The 17306-nt window shown below is 42.0% G+C and overlaps 1 protein-coding gene across 5 annotated transcripts in view; it reads left to right on the top strand.

Annotated features, from left to right (window-relative positions):
- Positions 1–15732, top strand: part of LOC102310736 (spectrin beta chain, non-erythrocytic 1) — a 51221-nt gene extending 35489 nt beyond the window's left edge. For 2 of the 5 annotated variants that reach the window (XM_042220859.1, XM_042220861.1), the window contains 30 exons: positions 29–187; positions 288–590; positions 1691–1844; positions 1957–2351; positions 2436–2699; positions 2782–2993; positions 3298–3435; positions 3543–3762; positions 3910–4446; positions 4716–4918; positions 5028–5118; positions 5216–5362; positions 5528–5791; positions 5980–6204; positions 6306–6395; positions 6786–7064; positions 7165–7295; positions 7400–7604; positions 7721–8095; positions 8192–8436; positions 8551–8689; positions 8808–8892; positions 9148–9344; positions 9498–9625; positions 9730–9805; positions 10345–10422; positions 11456–11634; positions 11757–11930; positions 12055–12097; positions 12191–15732. In XM_042220859.1, the coding sequence (XP_042076793.1) occupies positions 29–187; positions 288–590; positions 1691–1844; positions 1957–2351; positions 2436–2699; positions 2782–2993; positions 3298–3435; positions 3543–3762; positions 3910–4446; positions 4716–4918; positions 5028–5118; positions 5216–5362; positions 5528–5791; positions 5980–6204; positions 6306–6395; positions 6786–7064; positions 7165–7295; positions 7400–7604; positions 7721–8095; positions 8192–8436; positions 8551–8689; positions 8808–8892; positions 9148–9344; positions 9498–9625; positions 9730–9805; positions 10345–10422; positions 11456–11634; positions 11757–11930; positions 12055–12097; positions 12191–12403 (5949 nt within the window). In that variant the 3' untranslated portion in view covers positions 12404–15732. The remainder of the gene's footprint in view (positions 1–28; positions 188–287; positions 591–1690; positions 1845–1956; positions 2352–2435; positions 2700–2781; positions 2994–3297; positions 3436–3542; positions 3763–3909; positions 4447–4715; positions 4919–5027; positions 5119–5215; positions 5363–5527; positions 5792–5979; positions 6205–6305; positions 6396–6785; positions 7065–7164; positions 7296–7399; positions 7605–7720; positions 8096–8191; positions 8437–8550; positions 8690–8807; positions 8893–9147; positions 9345–9497; positions 9626–9729; positions 9806–10344; positions 10423–11455; positions 11635–11756; positions 11931–12054; positions 12098–12190) is intronic. The other 3 variants (XM_014333539.2, XM_014333540.2, XM_005922178.3) reach the window with 2 other exon arrangements.
- The last annotated feature ends 1574 nt before the right edge of the window (positions 15733–17306 follow it).

Below are 17306 nucleotides of genomic sequence, written 5' to 3'. Positions count from 1 at the left end.
GGCTTCCTGGCTTATATTTGCATGGCAGGCATGGGAACGACTGGAAAAGGCAGAACATGAACGTGAGCTGGCACTGAGAAATGAGTTGATTCGCCAGGAGAAACTGGAGATGCTCGCTGCTCGCTTTGACCGGAAAGCTGCTATGCGGGAGACATGGCTGAGCGAGAACCAGAGACTGGTGTCTCAGGTAAATTGAAAAAACACAAACAAAATTTGAATTCCTGATTTGAATGCAGTAAATAGATTTACAATAATGTAATCATGGGCTTCTTTTTCTCTGATATTAGGATAATTTTGGAACCGACCTGGGAGCAGTGGAAGCTGCCACTCGTAAACACGAGGCAATTGAGACAGACATTGGAGCATACTGGGAGCGTGTGGCCGCAGTGGAGGCTGTCGCCAAAGAGCTGGAGGCAGAGGGATATCATGATGTGCGGCGCATACTCGCACGAAGGGATAATGTGCTTCGACTCTGGGAATACTTGAAAGAGCTTCTGGCTGCACGCAGAGAGCGTCTGAATGCCCACCGTGACCTACAGAGGCTGTTTCAGGAGATGCGTTACATCATGGACTGGATGGCAGATGAGAAGGTAAAGCTACCACAAAGAAACAGAAGCTTACATAAATTTGACTGCGCTTTGTGTTGAATTACTACTTTGATTCCTGCATTCTCTTGAGGTTTTAATTAGCAAAAATGAGTTTCCTAATCCTCAATTAACATAATTGTTTTTCACATATGTCCCTGACAGCTTTAGTGTCAGCACTTTATAGCAGTAATTAGCTTTGTGCAGGCCTAGCCTGATTGGTGTTACCTTTCTTTGCTGGCTTTACTGAGGTCGACTGAGGTAGACTCCAGTGACTAGAATTACGCGCCTTTCTTCTGTGTTTTCCAACTTCGTTGTACTATTGTACTAAGAATGACTGCGCAATGGCAATAAAGAGTTATCTTAAATGTGCTGACATTTTGATTGGCCAGTGGAAGTGCCTGATTGCCACTGACACATTTGCCAATATATCAGACCCCTTGTTTGGTTTAAATAGCTGAACAGTGTGAAGTATCATTTATGCTATGTAATTTATACTGTATAATCCAAACTGACTAAAACCTGACGTCCATGAATAGCAGTAGCAATGGGAATAGCAGTTGTGGGAACCATTTTCCTTTTACTGTCTACATATGTGCAGCTAGCTAACGTTACAGCCCAGCTGCTTAGATTCTGTCATGCTGTCACTAGCATCATCTTCTTATCTCTGATAAACAGATGCTTTCTTCTCCAGAGAGATTGTGGTTGGTAAAACGTAAAGTAATTCTAAAATGAAATTACTCACAGGTTTTGCAGATTTAAATGGATAAATCACACTGAAGGCAAGAGATAAAATTTATAGATATAATTTTGGGCTGACCTGACCCTATAAGGATATTATAAGTAACCAACAGAATGGGGTAGTATTAAAATCTCAGCTACTTGGATGTGACTTGTCTATAGCTCTGAGTGATGTGTTTGTAACCCAATATGTGAGCAGTCACCAAGCACTAATGATTTATTAGTGTTTTTTATTTAAAAATTACATTTATGTTGTGGCAAGTTGAAAAACAACCGTTATTTATTGAATATATATTTAGTTAAATGTCGATTTTCACAAGATAAAACTGGGAAATATTCTACTGGACTGTGCTTTCTGTTTTCAGGGTCGTCTGCAGTCTCAGGACAGCGGAAAACATTTGCATGATGTGTTAGACCTACTGCAAAAGCACAATCTGGTAGAGGCTGATATTTCTGCTCAGGCAGAGAGGATCAAGGCAGTGCAAGGAGCTGCAAACCGCTTCACTTCCCATGAGCAGGGTAAGTCTTAAAAAATGGTCTTGCACATTTTGTGTACAGAGTATGCATTTTAGTCTGACCCTTTGTGCACACTGTCTAAATTCTGTGTATTTCTGCTTTTTTTAATTGTAAGCCTATAAACCTTGTGAGCCTGGACTAGTTAGTGAGAAGGTTGAGCTGCTGGGTCAAGCCTATGAAGAACTTGGTCAGCTTGCTGTGAATCGCAGAGAGCGCCTAGAGGACTCACGGCGTCTGTGGCAGTTCCTGTGGGATCTCGGAGAGGAGGCAGCCTGGATCCGAGAGCAGGAACAGATCCTGGCTAGTGGAGACTGTGGCCGTGACCTTACTTCTGCCCTTCACCTACTCAGTAAACATGAGGCTTTCAGGGATGAGATGGCAGCCCGCTATGGCCCCCTGAGTAACAGTATTGCTGCTGGAGAAGATCTGGTTAAAGAAGGGCACTTTGGAGCTTCAGAAGTAACCGAGAGGATTCAAGACATCCGTGCACAGTGGGCCCATCTGGAGGAGGTAAATGTTCATCATCAATTCTAAGGTGCTTTCTTCAAATATTGCATTTTTACCCATAATATTCTTATTTTTGATGCTTTTCAGACAACTAAGCAAAGAGAGCAGAGCCTTAAGGAAGCCGTGGCCCTGCATCAGTTTCAGACGGATGCCAATGACATGGAGGCATGGATCATGGAGACACTTAGACAGGTATCCAGTCAGGAGGTGGGCCACGATGAGTTCTCTACCCAAACTCTAGCTCGCAAGCAGAGGGAGATAGAAGAGGAGATCCAGAGTCACCACCCCCTAATTGACTCTCTGCACGAGCAGGTCCAAGCACTGCCACAGGCCTATGTACATTACCCTGAAGTACGTGTGCTTTCTTTTTCATACTTCTTCAATGATTGCATGCTGTTTGTAGTACTAAATTACTGCCTATTGCTGACTGTAGGTGGATGGTCGTCTGCCTGCTATTGAACAACGTTATGAAGAACTGGAGACCCTGTCAGCAGCTCGACGCCAGGCTCTGGAAGGTGCCCTGGCCCTCTACCGCATGTTCAGTGAAGCTGGTGCCTGTCAGCTCTGGGTGGAGGAAAAGGAACAGTGGTTACATGGCATGGAGATCCCTACAAAGCTGGAGGACTTGGAGGTCGTACAGCAAAGGTGAGTCTGTGGGTGAGGGAAGGTTCGAATGCCAAAGATGATGACAGATTAATTATTTTTCTTCAAAATCTTTTCATGTTTGAAAGACTAAGACGGACACTTGTAGTTGTGAAATGACATTACATGTAATCGTGGAAATTAATGTTGATGACATAAAGCAAAGATGAAAATTGTACATTATATTGATCTAAGCTCTAATCTTAAAAATAAACAGTCAGTGTTTTTAAGTCTTCTATAATGTCTAGAAATGTCTATGATAGATAGAATGAGTGAATTAATCATGGTGTTTCATTTATGGATATAGATTTGAGACACTGGAACCTGAGATGAACAACCTAGGAACCCGTGTCACTGATGTGAACCAGGTGGCAGAGCAGCTGCTGAGCTCAGACAACTGTAACAAAGACCAAATCCACCAGACAACAGACCAACTAAACAACAGGTCAGAGCTACATTTATGAATTATTGTAACCCTATTTCTGCTGAGGAATGTGTATTATTTAAAAGGCGTGCAGGTAGCATTTTAAGCCTGGTCTGTGTTGTCTCTAGATGGAAGGAGTTTCAGCAACTGGCTGGACAAAAGAAACAAGATCTTGAGTCGGCTCTCAACATCCAGAACTACCAACTCGAGTGTAATGAGATCCAGACTTGGATGAAGGAAAAGACCAAAGTTATTGAATCTACTCAGGGTCTTGGCAATGACTTGGCGGGAGTGATGGCACTACAACGCAAACTCACTGGCATGGAGAGGGACCTTGAGGCTATCCAGGTATGGGAGGTGTAAATGTAATGGGTGGAGGGTGGGACCAGAACACCAGTGAAACAAGGCAAAATGAATATAGTATTATTTAGGGTTTTGTGATGAGGTATTTTAGTATAATATATGCAATTTAAATATTTTTCTTTATCTTTTCAGGGAAAATTAGATGACTTGAGAAATGAGGCAGAAAAGTTGGCCAAGGAACATCCAGATCAAGCAGGAGAGATCCAAGGACGCTTGGGAGAGATTCAAGAGGTGTGGGAGGAACTGAACGCCACCATGAAGCGACGGGAAGAGTCACTGGGGGAAGCTAGCAAGCTACAGGGTTTCCTTAGGGATTTGGATGACTTCCAGTCCTGGCTGTCCCGCACCCAGACAGCCGTGGCTTCAGAGGATATTCCCACTTCTCTGCCTGAGGCTGAGAGTTTGCTAGCCCAGCATGAGAGCATCAAGAACGAGGTGGATAACTATAAGGAGGACTATGAAAAGATGCGTGCGGTTGGTGAGGAGGTCACCCAAGGTCAGACAGATGCCCAGCACATGTTTTTGGCCCAGAGGCTCCAGGCATTGGACACTGGCTGGCATGAGTTGCGGCGCATGTGGGAGAATCGGCACAGCCTGTTGGCCCAAGCCTTCGACTTCCAGACTTTCCTGAGAGATGCAAAGCAGGCAGAGGCATTCCTTAACAGCCAGGTTAGGAAAATACTCTTCGACAATGAAATAACAAATTTTTTTTATTGGTGCAAAGCAAATAACTGCATGTTTCAGAGAAAATGGATCTGATATTCTATGAAAAATTCTTCTTTACCAGTTCACACATTTTTAAATGTTTTACTCTGTTGTATAAATAAACAGGAAAAAAGGCCTAAAAAAAAGTAAAAATCACTGGAATTCGATAATTACCTATGAAAACTGCATGTGAGACGATGTTTAACATTCCTTTTGTGTCCATCTCTGCGTAGGAGTACGTGCTGTCCCACACAGAGATGCCCACCAGTCTTCAGGCAGCAGAGGAGGCCATTAAGAAGCATGAGGATTTCCTCACCACCACAGAGGCCAGTGAAGAGAAAATAACTGGTGTGGTGGAAGCTGGAAGACGCCTCATTAATGACTCTAATGCAAACTCGGATAAGATCCAGGAAAAGGTTGATTCAATCCAGGAAAGGTTAGAGTAAAAGAAGGAAGAAAAACTGATATTTATATAACTTTTTATTATTTACATTTTTAATTAGATGTTTGAAGGCTAAACATTTTTTCCCATTTATTTTCTCCAGACATCTTAAGAATAAAGAGGCTGCAAATGAACTGCTGACCAAGCTTAAGGATAACCGGGAACTTCAGCACTTCCTCCAAGATGGACAAGAAGTAAGAATATGGCTTAGTTGAGTACTAATGCAAACTATTGCATCTTGATATTTACATTGAAACTGAAACTTCCATTATGCTGTTGTCTTTTTCATAGCTCACCTTGTGGATAAATGAGAAGATGCTGACGGCTCAGGACATGTCTTATGATGAGGCCAGAAATCTTCACAGCAAGTGGCAGAAACACCAGGCATTCATGGCAGAGCTGGCCTCCAACAAAGACTGGCTCGACAAAATTGATAAGGTGTGGCCAGTTAAATCAGTAAATATATAATCATGACATCCATGTCATTATAATTTAATTTCTTTATTTAGCTTCCCTTTTGAAAAACTGGAAAATGGCACTGACTTTGACCAAATGGGACATTTAATAACGTTCAAGCTTGTTTTTGTGTCTCATCTCTAACAGGAGGGTCAAGCACTGGTTGCTGAGAAGCCTGAGCTGAAACCTGTTGTCCAGCAGACCCTGGAGGACCTGCAGCGTCAGTGGGAGGAGCTGGAGAGCACAACTCGTACGAAGGCTCAGTGCTTATTTGATGCTAACAGAGCAGAGCTCTTCACACAGAGCTGCTCCGCTCTAGATGTTTGGCTGAAAAACCTTGAAGGTCAGCTGCAAAGTGATGACTATGGAAAAGATCTGACCAGTGTGAACATCCTCCTCAAGAAGCACCAGGTACACTACATAGTACAGAAAAAGCACTTTTAAAATTAGTCTTACAAATACATTTTTAAAAGTCTCACTTTTTAAACATGTTCAATATTACATATAATCAAATGAATGTGGTGCAAGTAGCCATGTTTGCTTAGTGGAGCTAAATGTTATGCATTTGTTTCTTTAATGTTTGTGCTCTCTCTGTGTAGATGCTGGAGCATCAAATGGAGGTCAGAGAGAAGGAGGTGCAGGCCCTGAAGTCTCAGGCTCTGGCTCTGTCCCAGGAAGATGCCGGACTGGCTGAGATAGATGGTCAGCAACGGCGTGTCACCGACAGCTTCGCCAACCTCCAAGACCCACTCAACCTCAGGAGACAGCAGCTGCTCGCCTCCAAAGAAGCACATCAATTCAACAGAGACCTGGAGGATGAAATTGTGAGTGGGATAACCTTAGTGATTCTATCAATAAAATAAACAGTTTCTGACAAAATATATCCTGATATTAAGATAATTAATAATCAATCTTTGCCTCTCAGCTGTGGGTGACAGAAAGGATGCCCCTAGCAACCTCCACAGACCATGGAAAAGACCTGCCCACTGTACAGCTGCTAATCAAGAAGAACCAGGTAAAGTTGCAGCTTTTTCAATATATTTTGAAAAAGTTACAAATTTTCAGTATTATTTTTAGGTGTTGCATTGTAAGTAGCTTAAAGGGCAAAGGTTTGGTATTGATTACTCATAAAATGTGGTCTCATTTTCATCTAAGTCACAGTCACAGTCGAGAACAGCCTGAATAAATTTACAGTACAAAAATAATGTATTTTTATGTCTTTATTGAACATTGACCACAGTCATAGAGATAAGACGTAATTTTATGGGTAATCAAGTTCCAAACTTTGACATGCAAGAATCTAAATACTTTAAACAGACACTTGGACTGAGTTTAGAGAGATTTTGAAGAGTAGGGAATGTTAGCCAACTAATAAAGTTGAATATTGTCTCTGGTTGTGAATCAGACTTTGCAGAAGGAGATTCAAGGCCATCAGCCTCGCATTGATGACATCCACAGACGAGGCAAGACTCAGACCCAGGTAGATGGTGAACGCCAGTCTGTTCTGGAGGATCGCCTAGTTGAACTGCAGAGCCTTTGGGACCAGTTGATCGCCGAGACAGACAAGCGCCATGCCCGTCTAATAGAGGCTAATCGTGCCCAGCAGTTCTATGCCGATGCTGCGGAGGCAGAGGCCTGGATGGGAGAGCAAGAGTTGCACATGATGTCAGAAGAAAAAGCCAAGGTAAGCTCGTGTAAAGTGAGATTTAATTGCTTTTTTTAATTGCTTTTTTTTCTACATCTTGTGCTTGAAGAAAGTTGATAATTTTCTCTTTTTCTCTCAGGATGAGCAAAATGCTCTAGTGATGGTCAAGAAGCACCAGATCCTTGAGCAGGCACTTGAAGACTACGCCCAAACCATCCACCAACTGGCCAACAGCAGTCGTCTCATGGTCAACAATGAACACCCAGAGAGGTGAGAGCACAAGATGTTGTGAACATTTTCAGATGCCGCACTTCACCTTCTATAAATAGAACAGGACACCCATAACCTCATCTCTCTCATTTTCAATTAAACAGTGAAAGAATCACCTTACGACAAGCCCAAGTTGACAAGCTGTACGCAGGTCTGAAGGACCTTGCTGAGGAGCGTCGGGGACGGCTTCAGGAGAGGCTGAGGCTGACCCAGCTGAAGCGGGAGGTGGATGACCTGGAACAGTGGATTGCAGAGAGAGAGGTGGTTGCTGGCTCCCATGAACTAGGACAGGACTATGAACATGTCACAGTGAGTTTTTTTTCCTCTCAGTAGCATACTTTGGAGACATGAAAGCTCAAAGAGATTTAGCTGAATTAATTATGTTGCTCCCTTTTGCCCTGTTTTTTTTCTTTTTCTTTGTACAGATGCTGAGGGACAAGTTCCGGGAGTTTGCTCGTGACACCAGCACTATCGGCCAAGAGCGTGTGGATGGTGTAAATGCACTGGCAGATGATCTGATTGAGTCGGGTCATCCTGAGAACGCCAGTGTTGCTGAATGGAAAGACGGTTTAAACGAGGCCTGGGCTGACCTGCTGGAACTGATTGACACACGTACGCAAATGTTGGCAGCCTCTTATGAGCTGCACCGCTTCCATCAAGATGCCATGGAGGTGCTTGGACGTGTTAAGGAGAAGAGGGAAGCACTGCCTTCTGAACTTGGCCGTGACCTCAACACTGTCCAGCATCTGCACAGACAGCACACCGCTTTTGAACATGACATCCAGGCCCTCAGCGGACAGGTCAGTTATCACTTGCTAAAAGTGATCTCATTTTAGATGGCGAAACTAATATGTGAATACGAGACCGAATATCCCTCTGCTCCTTTGAACTCCTAGGTGAATCAAGTGCAGGATGATGCTGCACGCCTGCAGAAGGCCTACGCTGGTGAGAAAGCGGATGACATTCACAGAAGCGAACATGCTGTGACTTCTGCCTGGGAGGGCCTGCTCGAGGCTGGCGAGGCTCGCAGGCTCCTCCTGCTGGACACCGTGGAGAAATTCCGCTTCTTCAACATGGTGCGAGACCTCATGCTCTGGATGGATGGTGTGAACCTGCAGATTGACGCACATGACAGCCCAAGGTAAATGTCATTTTTTGCTTAAATTTCCACTTACTATAAAATAACTTTGACAATAACTTGTTTATTCATATATAACCTGCCTCTCCTATCTCCTGTGGGGGTTTTTTTTTATAGGGATGTATCTTCTGCAGGGTTAGTAATTGCCAATCATCAAGACATCAGATCAGAGATTGACGCTAGGACAGACAGCTTCACTGCTTGTGTTGAGATGGGAAATACTTTGATCAACAAAAACCACTATGCATCTGATGAGGTATTTTGCAGTGGGTCACATTTACGGTTGTCTTGAGAGAGAACAGTGCATGTTTACAAAAAACAAAAAAACATGTTGACTCAAGAACTGATATCTGAACCTGTTCACCTATTTACAGATCCGAGAAAAACTGACTCAACTCCAGGAAAAAAGAGATAAGATCAACAAAAAATGGCAAGACAAGATGGACCACTTACAAATTGGTATGCATGCTTCACATTTTTGGACTGCACACGGGTGCATTTAGGCTAACAGAGCCGTGGCAAAAGTGCATGGTGTTGTAGGCAAGTTGCTACACGCAAGAGATGGTAGATAACATGCAAACCGGTACCTCCGGTTTAAAGGTCTCTTTATGCAACTGCAGCATTGTACATTGAATTATAATTCTTTTTTTCTCATCCTCTCTGTGTTTTCTTTGTTTTTCTCTATATTGTGGCCTTTGGTCATCTTCATATCAGTGCTGGAGGTGTTGCAGTTCGGACGTGATGCTTATGTGGCAGAGTCGTGGTTGGCTGGGCAAGAACCTCTGGTGCGCGCAGCAGAGTTGGGCTCAAATGTGGATGAAGTAGAGAGCCTAATTAAGCGCCATGAAGCCTTTGAGAAACTCGCCACGGCTTGGGAAGAGCGCTTCGTGCAGCTGGAGAAGCTCACTACAGTAAGTAGAGAGATTTGGCTTGTTCTGGAGTACACTGGTAAATGCAGGATGTGTAGGATATAGTACATTCTGCATCATCTATAATTTAGACAATAGAAACCTGACTCCCTTGGTATTACACTAAAAAATGGCTAATTGTTTTCCACTGTTTAGCTTGAAGAGCAAGAAAATCAGAGGAGGCGGGAGGAAGAGGAGAGAGCGAGGCGACCTCCTACTCCTCCACCAGTAGAAGAAGTGCCACAGTCTGAGACAGAAACTCAACCACATGATTCTGCAGCCAGGTACGCCAAAGAGAAGACTGGGTAGAGCACAAGAGTGTTCGTGTAAAGCAAAAACACACTACGAGAGAAAAATTAACATGCTTTCTTTTCCCTCTGTAACACAGAACCAGTCTGGACCAGACCACTCTCAATCAGTCCGTGTCAGTGAACGGAGTACACAGCGACAATGACACATCACAAGTAAGATACGCTTTGTGTGTGTATGCTTCAAGTGCTTCATTGATTTTTACAGAGTTTCCAGCATAATTTAACATGTAGTCCACCGTGTTGTCTTCCTTCATCTCACACATTATTAGATGGGTCATTAAAATTCATATCCATCAGACAGTTTGATCTAACTTATGAAGTGTAATGCCAAGCTGTATATTAGCAAGCAGTTGTGTTTTGCTTGACAGATATGTTTATTATATGTAGCCACTCGTTGGGTTAGGTTCTGGAAAGAAAACTGTGTTACACTTTAAATTCATACATGTTATATGAGTGATTCTCTTCAGTGGCAGATGAAAACAAGTACCCGGTGACTTCATGTGTCAGAGGTGATGGATTGGCTGCTTGTGGGCAGCACTGTTGCAAACCTCTGCAACTGATGCTACAGAGAAAATCACTAAATGAACGAGAACTATTTCTGTGTTTCTGCAGTTCTAGAAGTGCAAGCCATATCCTGACGTTCATCTTTTTGCCCCAGACTTCTTAACAATTTCTTATTGCGTTTTTGCCAGCAGTCATTATCGCTATCGTTGTCAGTGGGAAAGAAATCAGAGCCTAAACGTGTGTGTAAGCCAAAGCAGCAGGAGCGTGTGAGTACCAAGTCACGGTCAGCTTTGTAGCTACCCCTCGTCCCCTTCACAGCCTCCGCTCAGCTCCTGGTCAACTGCAGTGCCTTTTTCCTTCTACTGAGAAGCCATTGCTCTCTGTCACAGATGCAACCATCGCTTTATTTATTCATGAGCTACAGCTATCATTAACGAGCCCCATCGCTGTTTAAAGGCATGATGCAGATTCATGAACACACTATTTTCATGGATCAAATATTCAGTTATATATTTATATGTGCTCATATTGACCAGGACAGGAGTGACTGTAAATGTGGAGCCCAAAGTAAATGTGGTGATAAATGTAGCTGTTCAAAGCTAATTTATATGTAGTTTGTTTTAGTCTTTATCCATGTGTGTGAGTCGCCTTTGAGTGTCAGTCTTTTGATGGAGTTACGTGAGAATCCTTTGTAGAAAAGTACGTGACACAAAAGGTGCCCTGAGTTTCCGTTTTGTACTATAGTCGCAGTACTAGAAGCAAAATCCTGTTGTCTATGGATGTTTTTTAAGGTTTATAAGATCAATTAAAGCCACAACACTTAAGCTGCAGTATCTCTAAGATCTCAACATCTCCAGTCTTAGAGGTGAACTGTAATTGAGCAATAGTGTAGGACTATTTATTTATATTTTTTATTTGACTGAAGAAGCTGAGATTAGCATCAGAATAATATTTAAATGTATTCACAAGTTGGATTTCGGGTCTCTTTGGAGCAGTTTAAATTAATTTAAAATCTAGTTTAGTGTAGCATGCCTGTTTCCTGTATGTTTGGTTATTTTAATTGTGTGTTTTACCAGTAAGAGTCTGTGCAATGTCAGAATGCTGTGTGATTATGTAGACCTCCTGAACCCTCGCTATGCTGTTATCTCAGGTAATCATACAGTGCTGTCAAAGCAGACGTCATCATAGCTTTTTCGTGTATGGCTGTGAATGGCTGCTTTGCTAATCACCACTTCCATTCAGCTGTGTTTTTTTTTTCTGCCCCCCTCACCACCATTCATGTCCTGGTTTTAACCACAGGGCTCAGAGTCTGAGTCAGTGAACGGACCGGGCAGAGACAGCGGACTGGCATCGTCTCGCGTCGATCCGTCTGCCACTTTACCGAGCAGAGGCGCGGCAGACTCGGAGCCAGAGACCATGGAGGGGATGCTCTGTCGAAAACAGGAGATGGAGTCTCACATCAAAAAGGCAGCTACCAGGTGAGCGTTGCTATAAGAAGATTTGTTCACATGCAAAGAGAAAGAAATGCTGACGTGGCTTTAGTTAGCGATATCAATCTGTAGAACAGTTTAACTTTTATCCTGTTCATTTGTTCCCGCAGGTCCTGGCAGAATGTGTATTGTGTCCTACGAAAAGGAAGTCTTGGTTTCTATAAAGACGGCAAGAGTGCTAGCAACGGCATTCCATACCACGGAGAAGTTCCCATCAGCTTGGGAGAGGCTGTGTGTGAAATAGCCCATGACTATAAGAAAAGGAAACACGTATTCAAGCTCAGGTGAGAAGACGGACAGCATGAAGTGTCTGAAAGTTAAAGGCCACGGTGAAATAGTAAGATTGGTGTAATAGACGTTAAATTTACCCCTGACTAAGTGTTGACCCTTTCAACTCTGTGACTGCAGGTTAGGGGATGGGAAAGAGTACCTGTTCCAAGCAAAGGATGAGGTGAGATGTACATAACAGGTTTATATTGCTCAAATCATTAAAACACATTTAGGGGAAAATAAAACATAACCAGCCTCTTTTGTGTGTTGAAAGGCGGAGATGAGCTCCTGGATTCAGTCCATCCTTAGCTCCATTCCAAAAGGATCAGGAGACTCGCCTGGAGCTCCACGGCCCCTCAGCCGTGCCATGACGATGCCGCCCATCTCGCCCAGCTCGGGTGAAGCTGGAGGCGTTACCATGCGCAACAAGGATGGGAAAGAGAAGGATCGCGAGAAGAGGTTCAGCTTCTTCGGCAAGAAGAAATAAAACATTTGTAAACTCATGGATGGGAACTAAATTTGTCAAAATTTCAAAAAACTGAGGCAGATATAAAGGAAAGTACAAACAGGTCATACAAACACACTGCTCTCTGTGCAAGCCCCGAGGAATCTGTCAACAGCTGCGTCATGTAGCTGAGAAAAGTTTTTTTTTCTCTCTCTTTTATTCTCTCCCTCTTTGCTGGTTTTATGTGTCACTTATTTTATTACTCATCCAGTCCACATCTCACTTTAACTGCACCCAACAATCAGAGCCCTCACCCTGTTTTGACCAACAGAGGTCATTAGTGTGAGTCAGAACCGGGGGTGGATGTCATTAGCAGAGAGACAGTTCCAGTCTAGCGAACCGGATCCTCCTCTGTAGGAATATTTGCTCTTCAGTGAGTCTTGATTAGCTAACCCTGTTGTGATACTGTTTCTCTAAAAAACAAAAAAACAAAAAAAAAGATGATGGTTTTCCACTCTGCTGCATTTTGATTCATTTGCCCAGTTTTAACTGCTCTCTATTAGAAAGGATCACATTACATCTCTTCTTCTGTTCTTGGTATTGATGTTATTAATCTCAATATTATTGATATCATTATTACTATTTATCTTTTTCAGTTGCTGGCTTGACAAAGACTAATTTGATGGTAGATAATCTTGATTTATGTTGTTGAGAGAAGCAAATTTGGTTTTGTGGAGAATGTCAGCTTGCCCTTGTATGTACTATATCTTTTTGTTTTCTTTGTTTTCTTTTTTCCTTTTTTTTATTTTTAGGAATGACAGTTTATGAGGTGTTCTGACAGGAAAATAAAGCTCATTGAATTTTAGCAGTGTGCAGTAAGTGATCACAATTTTCCTTGGAAAAATAATATATATATTTAATAAGTGGTTTTACTATTTTTTTTTATCTCTAATTTTGCCTGTATTTGATTCTTTCTTTTTGAGTGATCTTTTCTGCTTGATTTTCAACTTTCTTTCTTTTTTCTGTACAAAGCAGAGAAGATTAGTTTTCTAGCGTGTGCATGTGTGTGTGTGTGTGTGTGCGTGGGTGCGTTTGTGTGAGTTGTGGTGCTGTGGACTTTGCATGTTTATGTTTTTTCGGATCAAGCGTGGCCAGATGGATGCTGCTTTTCGGTACTCAGAATCGGTAAACCGGGCAGAAACAGAAATTAATATCACTGGAATGATTTCCCAGAGCTGTGCTTTTCTTTTGGTTTGAAAATATCTTCAGCTGACATCACTAACGATGATCTTCGAGACAATTTGTTATTTGTTTTAGTCATCTGATATCTATTTCCGTTCTCCACCTACTGATGTGAAGGCATGGGGGCAGTGTGTATAGATAAAAAACTGAAGCACAGGGACCTGAGCAGGACAAAAGGAGGGTTGACAGATGGCTTTACCGGTGAAGTGAGGTGCGTGAAGGTGAGACTGGATAGGCACTGAGGAATGCGCTGTGTGCTTTACAACAAAGAGATATGAGCCTGAGCCTTACTTGAACCCACTACAAATACACTAAACCCACTTTTTTTTTTTTTTTTTTACTCACCAAACGATTGAGTTGCCAAGGAAGTTTTATAAAAAGATACGAAAGTTTGTTTAAAAAGTGACCTGTGGCAATGACCTCATGTATGTCAGTGGATTGATTTGGCACCAACCCCAGAAATAGAAGAAGGCCCTCAACTCTCTTTGATCAGCCTTGCACTCTTGAATATGTGGCATGATTTCAACTAGATTTATACTTCCAAGTGTCCACTCTATGCCATCTACATGTGTTAATATACACATACATTGGACTTGATAATTGGAGAGCAAGTAATAATCAGTTGGCGGTGAAAATAAATCAAATGGCGACCTACTATGGATTATGTAAACAAATGATAGGTGTTAGGTTTGCTAGTCTCCTCACATATTGTACATTTCAAATGAAGAGGGCATTTATAGTATATTGTGAATGTAGACACTACAACCTGACATTCTGCCTTCATATTAACTGGTTGGTGTAGTCAGTTACTTATAACCAAGCATGAATTAGCTGCTTATAACAGCAAAGATTCAGCAACGGTTTACCAAACAAACATCTGACGGAGTCCCATAAAAGCAAACGAGCTGCAAGTAACTATTTGTGTTGCACTGATATTGAAAGTAGTTTATTAAAGCTGATTAGTGCTTGGATGCGTATACAGTTCCATAAAAGAGTGGTCAGTTCATAGGAATGCCGCAACAAGTCTGGGTTCAGTTAACAGCACGCGGTCCAAATTTATCAAACCTGCCTCGTCTCTTTAACTGTAAGAGTTTGCATTCCTGAGTGTATGGTGGAGCTCCCAGTTAGTTTCAGTCTGAACTACAATGTGGGATCCAGGTGAAAAAAGGTCATTGCATACATAAGCGAGCCAGTGGAGTTTGCAGACATTGTGCACAGTTTTGAATAAAGGAGTCCTTCCCCTTCCAGCGATAACCGCTCTGAACAGTTTCCATCAGATATTAGGCGATCCAAGTTCAAAGGTCACACAGTGTATTTTCTTATCAGCTCATTTGAATGTGAATGATTCAAACCAGTTTGGCCAAATTGGTCATGTGAAGCAAAAATATTTCTCATACTTGACATACTGTACACAAGCTCTCTCTCTCTCTCTCTCTTTCACACACTCACGTATTGATACTGCCCTGTATATTTAATGCAGAGTGACCCTGGCAAACCAGTCTTGTGGAAACGTCCTTAGCTGGCTGTGATTTGATGTTGCAAATGGCATCCTTTTAAAATAACATTGTGCTACTGGTGAGCTTTGACCAGAACATGAGAAGTATGTGTTATTGATGTCAAAGAGTTACGTTTTGATTCTAAGAGTATTTGTAACGATGGAGTACTTAATGAAGCAGAAAACCAACTTGTTAAGTATTACACATGATTGAAAACAGACTGGTGACAATTTGAGCTTCCTTTTTTAGAAGAAGGCAGGATCTTTGCTGTCTAGTGGGAGCTTGCATTTTTTCATCCAGTGGTCTGTCTCGCAGCCTGTCCACCTACCTTCATTTCTTTTGACGAATGTCTGTTCCTTCCTCTGTAATTCAGAGCTGTTAATACCACTACTATTATTAATTGCTATTATTATCATTATTGCTACTGTTGTTCCTATTACTACTACTGTTACTAATGCAACTTATTGCAAAAAGTATAACTGCTGTCCATTTTCAGGTACGCGTCTGTGATATCAGACCTTTCCACACGATGTCAGTGTGCTGTGGAGCATTTTCATTACAAATTGAAGATAATGTTTGTTGACTTGTGTATCTACATCTAATATTAGGAATAATAAAACATGGTTTAATCAAGAACGTGATGCTGTTGAATCTTTTATGTTAAGAAAAAAAAGACATTCTTTTCTGTTAGCGCCTGTGAGTTGAATGTTTGATTGTTTTGTCACAACACACTCTGACTAAACTCACTTATGCCTTTTTTTTTTGTCTTTATTGAATATGTAGGATTATCATTCACAGTTCTGCATGCATGAAGCCTTTATTTAGCAACTCACAGATCTTGCTTTAGCAGCAAAAACCTCCACCAGACATGTCGTGCAGCTGCTTTTCCTCATTGTATCAATTGACCATCTCCAATGCTTCTGGCTATAGACTGCTTCATAACAAGCTTTGGGGGATTGCAGTGTCTAATTCAGTGTTATTTCTTTCAGTAGACACATGAACATCAAGTTGTCTGCAGCTGTTTTGCTGTTACCTTTGAGTTAGAGACTTGAATTTCATTCTTTTATAGGAAATGAGTTTTAATGTGAATAGATGAACACAGAGGCCTTCAGAAATATTATATCCTTTTTTCCAACTTTCTGCAAATATAATGCTTCACTGAAGATGCACGGAGTCCTGTGAAAACCTTCTTTTTCAATGACTGCAGGTTGTTTAGACAGATTGTGCTTGTAGGCTGAGTTTAAGGAATAAAAATTATATATTCATACAGTACTTCATCTGCTACACTTTAAGTATGTTATTCACATTAGAATCATGCGTTAAACTGACTGTGGGACTGTGGGAGGAAGCCAGAGTACCCAGAGGAACTCCACGTAGGCACAGAAAGATCATGCAAATTCCCCGACCAGGGTTTAAATAAGGAACCTTGTTGCTGTGTGGTGATGGTGCTAACCACTCAGCCACCTTAGGTGTGGCTTTGTTTCCTGTAGACAAAATTATTTGATATAGTTCTGGTACTGAGCCATGAGCATGTTAAAGTGATTTCACCAGTATAATTATGGCAAAAGCACAATTGCTATCTGATCATAGAAGCAAAAGGTCACCTTTTGCTTCTATGAAATATGAAAACTGACCGTCACTTTTATCACACAGCCTCCCCCCACATAACTGCTTTGAATAAATGTTAATGTTGGAGTGAAAGCAGACTGTACTCTGCTATTCCAGCAGATCTTAAACCTCGCTGCTACACATGTCACGCCATTCACCTCCAAGGCTAATTCTTATTTCTCAGAGTTTTTGGTCCATGTTGACATATCATCACACAGCTGCTGCAGATTTGTCAGCTGAACATACATGTTGTAAATCTCCTATTCCTCCACATCCCAAAGGCTCTCTTGGATTTACATCTGGTGGGTGTGGAAGCCTTGTGAGTACAGTTTGAGATGACTTGAGCTTCATGACGTGGTGTTTTATCCTGCTGCAAGCAGCCGATAGAAGACTAGTACACATAAAGGGATGGACATGGTCAGCAACAATACTCAAATAGGTTGTGGTGTTTAGATGATGCTCAGTTTGCAGTTGACACAATCATGTTTCATGTTGTTTAGGCCAAGTTCTGACCCTATCGTCTAAATGAAAACAGAAATCAAGACTCATACGACATTGACAAGTTTGTGCAAATTGTTAACCTCAGTTTCCTGTTCTTA

Source organism: Haplochromis burtoni, unplaced genomic scaffold, assembly GCF_018398535.1.
Source record: "Haplochromis burtoni strain Fernald_Lab_line unplaced genomic scaffold, NCSU_Asbu1 Contig_56, whole genome shotgun sequence".
Classification (NCBI taxonomy): domain Eukaryota; kingdom Metazoa; phylum Chordata; class Actinopteri; order Cichliformes; family Cichlidae; genus Haplochromis; species Haplochromis burtoni.
The sequence above is the reverse complement of the archived record's forward strand: the minus strand, read 5'-3'. Positions and strand labels throughout refer to the sequence as shown.